At 43.0% G+C, this 14,046-nt stretch overlaps 1 protein-coding gene across 6 annotated transcripts in view; it reads right to left on the reverse strand.

The window, feature by feature from the left end:
• The window catches only part of ppargc1a (peroxisome proliferator-activated receptor gamma, coactivator 1 alpha), a 305,150-nt gene extending 292,488 nt beyond the window's left edge, over window positions 1-12,662 (reverse strand). For 2 of the 6 annotated variants that reach the window (XM_049567889.1, XM_049567888.1), the window contains exon 1: window positions 12,242-12,658. In XM_049567889.1, coding sequence (XP_049423846.1) covers window positions 12,242-12,604 — 363 coding nt within the window. In that variant the 5' untranslated portion in view covers window positions 12,605-12,658. Of the gene's footprint in view, window positions 1-12,241 lie in introns of all 6 variants that reach the window. The other 4 variants (XM_049567891.1, XM_049567890.1, XM_049567897.1 and 1 more) reach the window with 4 other exon arrangements.
• Window positions 12,663-14,046: the final 1,384 nt, after the last annotated feature.

Below are 14,046 nucleotides of genomic sequence, written 5' to 3' on the forward strand. Positions count from 1 at the left end.
TCTCTGCTCAACGTGATAAACCTTGCATGTCATCAGGTAGGGAGGACGCCGTGTCCCCCTTCCCCACTCCACCCTCTTTGCCTCACAGACTGCCGCTACAGCATTTATCATGGTGCGATGTGGAATTACGGGGCGCTTCATTTAATAATGAAGTCACCAAGGAGTACAGAGTGCAGCCGGCACATCCCAAAACAGGAGTAGGTGAGTCAAAGTTAAGAGCCTTTGAGTACAAACATTTAAAGTTCATGCGCTCATAAATGCACCAATTCTCTGTGTGCAATATGAATTCGCACCAAGATGACACCTTGGCCAGCGAGGCAATCATGCAACTCAATGTGCAGCTTTACAGGCATCATGGGAAGTGGTGGCAACCTAGATGAGGGGTCAATTCCAGTCTTACTCTGGCGATAAACAACCATAAATCAGAAGAGGAGCTGTCACTCCAGTAGATCCATCACGGGCTGACCCGTGGCGGCAAGCACGTGAGCACACACACACACAAACGCTTGTACGACGACAAGGAAAATAGAGAAAAGGCCCATGCAGATTGATTGGCTCTTTTAAATGAGTGGCAGTGGGGTTATGTTGATCGATTCCATGGATAATTGACTGATTCTGGTGTTGTTAGAAGTGGAGTAATGACTACATGTCAGCGGTGTGATGTGACGCAGCCTGCGGGCATCTTAAGTTACAGACATGGCTGAGCAGGTTGATAACATGCAAAGAAATTGTCCTTAGTTTTTGGTCTCTCCTGAGATCTTTGTGCTGTGTTAAAAGTGTTGAGCAGGTGTCATTACAATTTGCTTGCTGGAAATACTTGAAGCAATAGGAGGCCATCGAAAACTTGTAAATTTGGAAACATCACCAATTGTTGAAATCCACAAAATGAAAGCACATCCCATGCTGAAATGATCTGCTTTGCCAAGCTCATTTGTGCTTTGTTTTAGTATTGAGTCCTGACTGAAATGCAAGCTGCATGTAAATACCCTTTTTTTATTGTCACTTGGAATAAAAGTTGATTAGGATTTTTATGGCTGAGAATTCAGCCAAATGGAGAGGCTTCTCATCTAATATTCCTACACCTCCGCCGGCAAGTCGCCATTCTCTCAAGTCTAGACCAATCAATGAATGAACTTGTTACTCAGGCATTTAAGGCATAGCCAAGGAGGAGTAGTAGTCCATATTTGGAAACCTTCCCGCTTTGTGACACAGCAATTCACAGCTGTTCAGAATTGTCAGTTGGCACCAGGAAAATAACAGATGAAAAAGGACAAGCAGAAAACTGCAAACTGCAAATTCAAGATTGAGGTTTTTATGGATCTGTGAGGAGATAAAAGATAGAAAAAAGGGCCAGAAAATGCCAAATCACCTCTGAGTGAAGGACCCCTCCCCTATGGTAAAATTCAGCCAGCTTTATTATACGAAGAGGTGGCCACTGAGTGGAGAAAAGGACACTGATGCATAGAATGCAAAGCGACTTTTAATTATTCTTGGGAAAAGAGCACAAGCCCTTGGCTTGTTTACCACTTTACCGGAAACAGCTTATGATTGCTTTGTAATTATCTCCTTGATAATGTAAAATTTACCCCCCCCCCCACCCCCACCTCCTTTCCGTCCACTCCTTTCCGTACAACACCACGCAAAAGTGATCAAGCATTCATCATTTAGCCCAAATGTTTTAACTTTTATTTGGGGGAGGCGGAGGGAGGGCTAATAGATTATGGGTAATGAAGCAGCTCCAGCAGTAACACAAATAGGACTTGTTGTGAAAGACACAGGCTAAGGCACGCCTGTGCTGTGATAATCAGTCTCTCTTTTGTCTCATGATAAGCTGAGAGCCTAACCTTCACCCAAAGAGCACATCATTTCCCCTATGTGAGACTTAATGAGACATTAGCCATACTAACAAATGGTGGACGAGAAAGTGAAAGTGACTTTCCAGGTAAAGGCCGTTTGCCTGACCATAATCAGTCCCCAAGTGCAGCTAAAAGATGGAAACAACTCTGAGTCTCCGTCTCAACAGCTTGCTGTGGCTTTTATGACGGGCCTCCCAGGGCTCATCGAATGGCATGTAACATCTTAATATCCCTCAAATAGAACAGGTAATCTGCTTTTGTTGTCGGCTAGTTTGCAGTAATACAGACAATGCAGTTTGTCCATTTTGGCTTGTAATTTTGTTTAGCACAGGACTCGAAAACAACAGCTTGGGCCTGTATGTGAGAGCTTATGGTTTATTTATTGTATTGAGGGTTATCTAATAAAGAAATAATTCAAATGTGCACTATAGTCTTCAAAAAGCAAAACAGAATAGTGCTATCATTTACCATGAAGCCTGGAATTTGCAATGCATTTAAATCCTATTTTAGATCATATCAATATGCATCTGGCATTACTGAAACACTGAATCCTGCATTAAAGTATCTTTTGTGCAGCACAGAGTGGTTTAGAGATATGGGACTAAAGACACAGTGGTGGATGGATAAAGAAAGGAAGTGACGAGCCGGTGCGTGAAGGGGCCCTGTTCCCCCGCCGGGCCTCCCAGCTCAATTAGCTCAGCTCATCCCGGCTTTCTGCTGATGGGGAAAATCAGCAACACCACACTGTACCATACAGTCCAGGGAGTCTGGCCTGTTAGTGAGTGAATGAGTGAGTCAGTGTGCACATTATGCTTCTGTTCATGTCTCACATGCAGATTTTGCATTTGTGTATCGGAGTGAGTGTGTGTGTGTGTGTGTGTGTGGGCTGTCTCATCTCTGTTAGACTGGAGCCCCACAGTGCTCTCTGTATCAAACACCTGAACCAATTAGGCTACACTCAGAAAAAAAATCCCTAAAGCCACTTACAGTAATGTCATAAACAGTCATGCAAAACTTAAGTTATAAGAGAAGTTTGCCTGGATGCACTTATTGAGATAAAAACGATGAACTGGAGTGAGACCAAGACCAAAAAGTCTGAGTTATGGATTATGAAACTCTTGCCAGAGACTGGAAAGGTTATATTTCCAACACTTTTCTGCCAACAACTCTAGGCGAAGAAACTTCTTCATGTCTAAATCTTGAACTCTCAAGTCAGCACCGACAACAGAAAAAAAAAAAAAAACAAGATTAAAACTTTTTCTTTACTCCTGCAGCAATCAAACTCTGACTCGTCCGAAGAACGTTTACTGTTGTCCATACTGTAAAAGTACTGTAGGTGGCCTGCATGTGAGATGTGGCGCATAAATCATTGAGATGGCCCCTGGATGTGCTTTCAGGATGTCCTGAAGAAAAAAAAAGGCCAAGGTCTGAAGGAGGCTATTGCTATATGATAGTGTTTGGAGGCAGGGGCTGGGACCTGCTGGGAGATGTGATGCACATGCATGTCTCAAAGGTAAAGTGAGATGGCAAAGAATGCTTAGCGTTGGGGGGGCAGGTGGCGTGACTGAAATTGCTTGGCCAGCACAACTCAAGGCCAAAATCTATTTAATCATGGAATAAGGACAGTTCCAAAAAAGGCAGTGTAATATTCCTGCATCAAAACTGTCCCCCCGCCTCACTTGACACGTGACCCACAAACACTTCATGACACACAATGCATTTACCCGACAACACACTCATCTCATCCACTGCCGTGACTCTTCCCGGAAAATTAACACACCTCTCACACATGCTCGGTCTTCCTTAAAATCTAGCCAAGAATGCTGCAGTGCGCCAAGTAACTAGCTAAACAAACAAAGTAAATACACTGATAATGCCGATGATAACATCCAAGGCGAAATGAAAGGATGAAGGTCAGTAATTGAGAGAAGGTGGGGAGATAGAAGCATGGTGTGGTTTGTTTTTCTCCTGGCAGGGGTCCATCTGGGCGCGTGCGGCGGGCTCCGGGGCGGTGTAGGAGCACGTCTGTGCAGAGGTTAAGAAAAGCAATTAATCCACAGCGGAGATAATCAAAGGAACCTCCCCCTCCAGACACCTTGGTGGGGGAGGAAGAGAGAGAGAGAGAGAAATGGAGAGACAGACAGAGAGGGAGATGGGAAAATACTTGTTTACAGGCACTGCTGGCGCGATCAAAAGCACAGGGGTTCAGCTCTGCCACCGGGGCCCTCCGTTTCAGGTGGAATTGATAACACTTCAGATGTACAATTCAATGTTTGTGAGAGTACTTTTACCTCCCGGTGAGAAGGCAAGGATTTTTCACAGTCTAAGCTGCATTTCCTTTCATCTCAGATTTTGCAAGGTATCAACAGATTGTCAATGGTGAGGAAGACATTTTCCCACACATAATCAAAGAATGCAGTCTGGAGTGCCTGCACTCCCCCCGCTATGACACCGATTCAGACAGCGCGGTGCGAGAAGGCGAGAAAACAAGATTAATATCTCTGGAAACTAATATTGTGATTACATTAATTTATCTGTGAAACAAGCACCTCACAGCGACATGACGAAGACTGAAGATGAAGCTGACAGATACCCAGTCAAAAAGCAGTAACCCTATCTTTTCCTCTTTCTCAGCTAATACATACAGTGCTGTGTATATTCAGCAGCAGTGGTGTCATGAAACAAGCGTCTCCTGCTGAAAACCTTTATATTAGACTTAACTAATGACATGGCAAATTTTATATTCCCACAGGGAGTCAAAGCTTGTTGCTCCCTCTGCTGGTTCACATCTCCCTTTGGAGTTTAAACAAAGTACAAGTGGGTACAATGATGTTTATGATGCGGTCTTCAAACCTGCTTTGGTCTCAGCAAACAGACCCTGCCCATCTTCTCTCCTTCGTGCTCCAACTGCACTGTTAAATCTTTAAAACCAACAGTGGAGACAGAAGAGTGACAACTATGGATGACATCACACTTGGGTGTTGGCATGTCGGTATATAAATAAATGCCATGTTGCTATGATGTTGCCGTTTAAATTTTTATTTGTACACATTAAGACCTAGGCTGTGTCTCAAATCGCGACTCCTGTACTTACACTTACTATTTTGAGTACATAAGTGCGTTCACACTGAGAGGTATGGAAGAATGCAGTGCACTATGAGTATCCAGATGGTGCACTCAAAACGGTCAGAAAGTTGAGTTTGGAACTATGGACACTTCTCGCCCTCAATGGTCGCCATCTTGGCTATGTAGCGGAGGGGGAGGGGCCACTTTCAAACTGGAAATAGCAGCCGAGGACTGTGCGACCGTGAACGTCGCTGCATTGTACAAATACATGTGTTTTTTGCACTAAGCACCACTATACTGTTGTCAAGTATAAGCCAGCAGTATGTTTACTGGGTTAATTTAGTTGTCTGTAATGATTTGGTACCGCGAAACGATAACGCGAATGCTAATGCTAGTTTGCTAACTAGCTAATTTGTGGTCGTCATTTCCGGTGAATGCACAACGGCCACGTTTGGTTTGAGACAACACTACCCTGTCGAAATTTGTGCACTACGCCACTGAGTACATAGTGCACACAGTATAATACATAGAAGTATACTAAGGGAAGTATGTGATTTGAGACACACCACTAGTCAACATATACACAGGTATGTTTGAAAATGTAGCCTGTTTTTCCGTTCTGGTCTTCTGTCCACATGCAAACAGCGTTTTAGGTTAGACCTTTTGTAAAACTCAATCCAGGGTTACAATTTTCAGGAACTCCATTTTCAGTGTTAACCTTTAGATCATTAGACGAAAAGAAAACCTGTGGTTTTGGCTTGTGACGTCAGAGTGTGCGCCATTATCTCCTTTGTGAGGCATCACAAACAAGGCGGCATTTCGTGCAATAGTGGACAAGGGCAAAATAGCGCTAGCTCTGACCTTGCTAACAAAACATTTTACATGTTGACACATAAATGCGCAGTTACTCTTCAACTATAGTGAGTAAAGGAGGCGTCACAATGCGCTAACAGGGTGTCTACAGATATAACCACAAATCAAAGATTTTGACACTATGTGTGTGTGTGTGACTGTGTGTGACACACGTGTAAGTACTCTTTCTAAGTAAACACACTGATGTCAGTTCAAAATGAACAGTAAAAAATTGAGAAATTTCTGCGGTAATGTGATCGAAAATATTTAAGGCCCATCAAATCTGAATCTGAAAGACAATTTAAGACTATTGTGTAACATTTTCAGTTGTTTGTGTAATGTGTAATAATTGATGTCTACATTCATAAATATGTCATCATTGGTGTATTATTACCTCCACCAATAATCTGACTTATTCTCGTAAAAAGCAGAATTTCGGATTTGTTTGTACATTGTGCTGGTAAGTCGTCTGGGGGGTTCCATAACGTTTCTCCATCTTGAGAATACCTCCGCCAGCAAGGGACATACAGCCCCGCCTTTGGCGTTTTCGTTGAAAGCCAGGCCAGAGCTGCGTGGCTGAGAAGCCGAAGGAGAGGAGCAAGAGGCGCTTTGCTACTACCCCAGCACAACTGCAGCATAACAAAGTCCCACTCTTTGAGCATAATGCAGGATCATGCATATGCAGCATCACGGGATCTTTGTTGCCAAGAAAGCGCAAAAGGGAATCAAAAAGGACACATGACCGGCAAATTCAAAAATGAGGGTCAACATTGGGGTAGCCTTTGCCAGGTGGAAAGAGCTGCTGAAGGAGAAAGGTAATGCAATCACAGGCCAGTGCCGTGATGCGAGGAGTCCTCAACAGTCCTAGGTAGTAAACACAGCCAGCATGGTGAGGAGGGGGTTTGTCAACTCGCATCATGTGTGTGTGTGTGTGTGTAGGAACCTGAATGAATACTCCATGATGACATGGTTTCATCAGTGTTATCATAGCTTTTTGGTACACAGCGGCTACTGTAGTTTTCAATACGCGTTTGAAACAGTGAGGTGCTAGAGTGCGCTATCTGTTTGAATGCAATATATGATTTCAACATTAGATGGGAGAAATTCCTACACACTGTGGCTTTAAGGCATTATTTAAAGAAAATTTCATTTAAGACACTTTAAGACTTTTTAAGGACCTGTAGACACCCTGGCTAAGGAGGCCCTTGCTCCAAGTAGCCTTCTTGTTTCAGCATCATCATCATCATTTCAACATCATCTTCTTCTCTGCATGTCTGCAGAGTTACAGTCATATCGCCACATGTTAGTATGGCATGCTCTTGACACCACTTCAAATGTGTTTTTGCATTTTAATGTAGTCACAGATTTTCTCGTCACAGAGCTTGTGTGGTTGGGATGGGGGTTTTTTTTTATAGAGAAGGAGGGAATGTATGTGTGGACTAGGCCTAAGAAATGTATTAGTGCCCATGTAAACCTCTAAGACGATATCCTACTCTGTAACAAGCGCCACAATGTAGCTATATGATCAATTTAAAGTATGTAAACATCTTGCAGCGAAAAACTCTGGCAGACGGTTAGCGGGTCAATGGTGAGTAAGTAGCGGCACTTTCACAAAGTCTTGATTAGATAATTACCCATCCATATCTTGGCAATATGTTGCAAGGGAAACAACACGCTTCTCATTAAACCACCGACAGGCCCTGCTCCTGTGGGTTGCTATCAAAAGCAAGGTGTTCAGCAGGCACACACTTGTTGATTAAAAAAAAAAAAAAGAAAAGATGTGCCAACATGGAAATTAGATATACTCCTTTGGGGGTAGTTGTTAGAGGTGGGAGTAGTTCTGGGTAACACGGAGCAGATCATAGACTGGAAGCAAGATGAGAAGTAAGTTTCTCTAACAGGTAATAAGGCTTTCTTAAATTTTGCCTTAAGTTTTTCCTGCATTTGAATCCTAATTTGGAATGTCCACTTCACGTTAAACATTACTCCGCTCATACTCACTTGTGCTACTTCATAGCACATAATCATGGCACACTATATAGCAGTCTCAAATTAACAATTAATCTAACTTTCATCTCCTGTCAATCAACATGGAGCACATCATTCTAAATTCAAACAAAATCAACACCCTTCCTGCTGGGTGTGTAATCGCCAAACAGAAGTCCCACACTCCAGAAAACTCCCATATTTAAATGATTTATCCCCTTCTCACTGGAAAGTGTGCCTCCACCAAAACCATCCAGGCTACCTACTCATTACACTGACAAAGAAGTGATTCGCATGGATCAAATACTGTACATAAGAGCGCACACAAAGGAGCTTTCATTTAACCAAGCCACTGAGTGAGCAGTAACGTAACTTGAGCCTCGCTGTGATGAAACATGCTGTAGGCAGAAGCAGACACATAAAAAAATGCATTAGTCCTTACTGCTTCTGAGAGCACGCTGTGTTACCTGCAGCTTTTTGAAACGTCTTGAATGATAGGCTTCACCCTTTTGAGCCGGACTGCCAAGTGCTGGCACGCTTTTTGTCGCGACAAACTGAATACATTGCTTTTGAAGAGCAGGGATTGGAGTCTGGAATTCTAAAAAGACATTCACAAAATGTGTGATGAAACTTTCAGCACCACGGACAGCAGCCCTCAAGAAGCCTGGCGAGGGAGAGGAGGGGGGGGGAGTGAGTGTTTGAGATGCAGAGAGTGGAAAAAGAAAGACACGGAGTAAAGTGAGAGGCAATGAGTTCATTTGATAATTAAGCCAAGACATCATCTTCTCCACCCCGTGCATTTCAGCTATCCCCATGTCTGCTCTTCCAAAAGTGGAGGCGCTTACCCCAAAACACACACACACATGTACACACACACACTCCTGCGGCAAGACCCAGCTTTTCCACAGTTTTTCCCCGTCTCTGTGTCTTAGGCTGAATAATGCAGGGCCTTTACCCAGCGCTCAAGCATGAGTGGATAATCTGGCCACAAGGACAGGCTGTGTCAACATTTCCCTTTACTTCCTTATTTATTTATTTACCCACCCGCCGTAGGACTTGGGGAGGGCGAGGGAGGATATGTGCATGGCTAACAACATGCTGGCCGAGCAGATGACCTGCTTTCAGAAGGTTCACTTCTTTTTTTTTTTCCACCAGGGCGGACTTTTAAGGGGAAGAGTGCAGACTGTACCGAACTGAATTTGGGAGATTACACGCAAGCTTTTAAGGGAGACCAGAATGTTTTTTTTGTTTTTGGGGGGTCTAACGATACAACAGAAATGTAGGGCCACCTGCAACTGATGATCATTTTCATCTTTGATTAATTATTTAGTCTATGAAATGTCAGAAAAAGTTTCTCAGAACAGCTTCTCAAGTCAGGTTTTGAATTTTCTTTGTTTTTTCTTAGTTATTCTCAGACAAAGACATTTAAACGTAGAGACAGTTTGTGACCCCGACTGGCTCTCCTCTAACATCAGTTACCAGCAGCCCAGCAGTGAAACTGAGATAGTTTAAACACAAGTAACAGGCTTACAGATGCACTAGCAAGATGTCAAAAAAGTCAAGCATCTGGAGTGGTTTCAAAATTTGCGTAGATGACCCCCGAAACGCCAGAAATGCAACTGTAAATCAAAAACAAGTTTGGCAAGTTACCTGAAAAATGTGAGAAACCAGCTTAGCCGTCTCTCTCGTCTCTCTTCTTCTTGCTGTTATAGCTAATGCTATTTCAACCCGCATGCTAAAAAAGGCCAACTTATGTCCTCATCTCTCATTGCCCCGCCATCGAAGCCTCGATTAAAACAGGACATGTCTCACTGAAGCCTTAATGTCCAAAACTTGATGTCTGGGATCCTAACAATAACAATTAAGTTGAACTGAATTCCAACTTTGTTTTCTCCAACAGTCCAATATACAAAGATATTCAATTTACAGAGATACACACGTATGAAAAGCTGCATATCTGATGACATGAACAAGCCAATCTTTGCTTGGGGTAGCCTTTCCCAGGTGGAAAGAGCTGAATAAATCCTTGTGTTTCTTGTTGTAATATTTTGCAGTGTGTGTGAATGACATGAGCTGATAGGAAGCAAACATGGACACAAGCTACAGGCCAAGTCGCAATGACTATTTACAATGACGTCCAGATAGAAAATCCTCTCGTCACTTACATAAAATTCAAACGGCGCTAAGCAGATGTTGCCTCAATTAGTAAATTGTTAGCCACCTAAAAAGAAGCCCACAAAAAAAATCAATATCTGTTTAAGTGTATTCTATATTTAGAATATTTTCCCGGCCATTTCCGACAGGTAACTGAAGGAGTTACATAAAAGCCACCAGATTCCAGTGACAAAAACGGTCACAATACTGGGTTGCTTGTCTACCGCTGCCTCGATTGGTTAGTGTGTAAGGTAAAGTGGAGCAAATATTCAAATATAGCGTAGACTTAGACAGATATAGATTTGTTTAAGGTGGTTAAAATGCATTTTTGCTGCAGCCCCATCCACAGCAGTACATTGTTTGGCTTCTGTGCCTGAACATTTGGTTTAAAGATGATGACAAAGCAACAGAGTACATAAAATAAGCACAGCAGAAATGTCAGACAGATCTGACCACTGTGTTTAACTATAACCTTTTGAAGTTACAGTTTTGCCTGCAAATTGTAATCAATTGCCAGTGTTTTACTCTTAAGTGACTGCTGTTGTTAACGCGCTGTCACAGCGACTTGGTCTATGGAGATAGAAAAATGAAGTGTTTCAGACTGAGGGTGATTATAGGTATATTCAGGCAGACGGTTTGAGAAAAATAATGTGTTTTTTTTTGTTTTTTTTTACATTAAAGCATGTATATGTGTTATGGTAGAAACCCAAAATACAAGTATGAACCTAAATATGAGCATCATATGGGACCTTTAAAAGATTTGTTTAGTAAACTATTGGTGATCGATTTCCTTTTGATCGGATAATCAAAAAACGCTGTTGGTCATGTTTTCAGTTGAATTAAAAGCACATTTCCAATCATGCAAAGTCCTGAACTTTGACATTTGAACCCTCTGTTCACGTTAGACACATGGTGGGTGTGAATCCAGCTAAAATCTGCACTGCTTAGTCAATTCTTCATTGTGGATTTAAGTGCCTGTCTGAAGTTGTAAACGCTTCCAATTGATGTGCCAAAATCCATTTTGCAGCAGAAACTGCTGAGGCTTAATTGTTGCACATTTAAAATGCCATTCACAATGACTTCTGAATCATGTTTGGGGTGGCTTTTGTTTCCTGCACCTAAATAACTGTTACAATATGACTCTTAGCAGAGCCAATCGCAAGCTCGGGCTTTAAGAGCCTAATCCTCTTTAATTTGTGATTACTTGTAATTCAAAATGGTGGCCCACTAAACCACGGGAGATTTATTGTTTAAACGTCTTCCTCCACTGTATTGCAACCTGGAAACTGATAACAGAGGAATAAATATCCCGTATATATATCCTGAGCTCTCATGGTGGCATTCAAGTAAATTACCATAAAAATCACTGTACAAATATTTTGGCATCAATCATCGAGCATAAATTGCTAAATAGCTGGGAGCCCTCTTAGCATTCAGAGGATGATTTCATTGGCATTCTTGTGGCAGATGACTTTAGCCTCACACATTCCTCACACAAATTAGAATGTGAGAATTAAGAGGGATTTCATACAGCACGATAAGTGTATTTTAAAGGCAGAACTGATTAAGCTTGAGGGAAGAGGGAGGAATTAGGTAATTATCTCCAAACAGACACCACTGCTGCTCTGCTGTGCGAGAGAACAGGCCCAGCACTCCAGGATCAAAGTGCTCAGCAAGCACCAAGTCCTGCTCTCCACAACAAACTCGGTCCAATCCAAGTTTGCCTTACCTGATTTTAACACCTACCTGGCAACCCATGGGTCTGGAGATATGAAAGAGCTTATGATCTCCACGTGAAACGCATCACTCAGTCCGCATAACACCGAAGATGACGCATTCCAGTTACTTCAAAGGAATGCTAAGTTTGTGTTTACCTCTAATTTATTTATAGAATTCCTGGCATATGATTTATTTTGTCTACCAGGTTAATTCATTATTGATTTCAAGGGCAGGATGTTTGAGCCCGTACAGAGGGGCTGTGGAAGTTCGGCGAGGCAACCTTTCAGAAAAGTAGTTTGGAGACACCGGGGCGCTTTAGTCGGCTACTTTTCCATTTAATTACAACTGTAATGTCAAGAAGCAAAAGTTTGGGGCAGACTTAGTGAAATACAAGACATGAGAGGCGGGAGGGAGGTATTCAGGACCCTCTCGCGCATTAGCAATTAAGCGAAAATGAAGTTTTGTGAAGTTGCTACCTGCTCTCACCTCATGTGCTGACTCACCCGGGATATCCTTTACAACTTATTTGGCTGTTTTTATCAGACTATGTCGGTTGTAGCTGAAAGCCAGGCTAATTTGTGCCATATTTGGAGAGAAACATGTCCTACCTGCTCGTAGCAATTCTCCCAGGTGAGGTTCAGGAGGCACGAGGAGAACAGCTCATCTTCGGTCCGGGCATAACCGTCCATGGTGCGCGCGCCAGCCGTGTCGGTGTGGAGGAGTCTGCGGGGTTCTTGTGTTGCAAACGATTTTTTTGTTGTCTTATCTTTGCCTTCCCTCGACGAGCGTGTCTTCCTGCGTGTCTCTCTGCCCCGCTTGCTTCTCCGTCCGGCGCCGTGGAAGCTGTCAAACGAACAGCAGCGGTGTGCTGGCTTCTGCTTTCCCCCCGTCACGTGGGCGGCTTCTCCCAAAAAACAGAGTGGGATGCTTTCGAGGGCGATGGTTCCCAAAGTGGGGTCCGCGGACCGCATGTGGGTGTCAGCTGCAGGGTCAACTATGTCCCCACCATGATGGAAAAGACTTTAAATTCACAGGTAATTCACTCCATAGTTAAATGATAGCATGTTACAAGAAATGTTATCTCCCTTTATGATTCGTCTGAACACACCTGGAACACACCTGGTTTTCTGTTAATTAAATTCACATGGTGCTCCTGCTGACATTAACCCTCACTGGCTGCCATTTTAAAGGAGCAGTCTTGAGCTGGTCTAAAAGCTCACTTTCTCACTACATAGCTTATATGGTGCGTTCGTTTTGTACTCGGAGGTCGGAAGTCGGAAGTGAGAATGACGTCACCTCCGAGTTGACAACAGTTTTTGCATTCTAGTTGACAGTGGTGGAAAAACATGGACGCCCGCAAGAAAGCCTTTGTTGCCCTTGCACTTTCGGAGTAGAGACAGCTTCAAAACCATCATGCACTCCACCTGATGGAACGCCGCAGATGAGGCTGACCTAATGTAAAACAAATAAGATAAAATTGCTATAAACAGCACTTTAACAGAGTGTTTACTCACTATGTATGTGACTGGCAGCCATCTTGAATTCGTAAGTCGGGGTTGATGCGGTTGCTCTGAGTTTCCGAGTTGGAAATCCGATCTCGGTGCGTTCAAGTTTAAACTTCCGACTGGGAACTGGGAATTTCCGACCTCTGAGTACAAAACGAACGCACCAAAAGTCCTACATTGACTATTTGGACACTTTTCTATCATTAGCTAACATTTGCATTCTCACTGACCTGCTGCTGAACTGGAAATGCTATCAAATGTGCAGCAATGCATTGTGGGATTTCTAGCAACAAGTTGTGATTATAGTCTCATTCAAGATAAACTGCGCCTCGCCTGGAAGGTAGACGAGAGCAGGCGGCTGCTGTCAGGTCGGACAGTTTCCCGACAGTTTCTGGCAACCTTCAGTCTGTACAGGAAGTCACTGAAACACTAACATCCTGTCTGATATGATGTCAACTTATTAAAAATGTTATCAGACCCATATATCAGTTTGTTTTCAGTCTCCAGATGTTTTAGTTACAATAGATTGGTTTATTAAAATGCTGTACAGGCGATCTGTAATTTATGTTCATGGTTTAACCTCCATTTTACATGAATTCTCATGTGTATCAGCATCATATCAGTTTGCTGTTGCCGAGCAGACCTGTCCTCTCAGCTACAAAGGCTAAATAAACTGTGTTTGACGATGAGGTTGATATTTTCAGAGGAACAAACTACAAGACAACAGCTTTCATTAAAGATCAGTCAGATATAATCAGGACTGTTCACTTTTGTAATACGTCAGAGCAACTTGGGATGAAGTCGGACACAAATGCATGCATTGTGCGCCGATCGCCGGTGAGCGAATCTGCACAGGCCTGGCTCATCTCGAACGAGCCTTATGGCTGAATCCAAACGGACTTCCAGCA

This window comes from Epinephelus fuscoguttatus, linkage group LG23 (genome assembly GCF_011397635.1).
Source record: "Epinephelus fuscoguttatus linkage group LG23, E.fuscoguttatus.final_Chr_v1".
NCBI classification, from domain to species: domain Eukaryota; kingdom Metazoa; phylum Chordata; class Actinopteri; order Perciformes; family Serranidae; genus Epinephelus; species Epinephelus fuscoguttatus.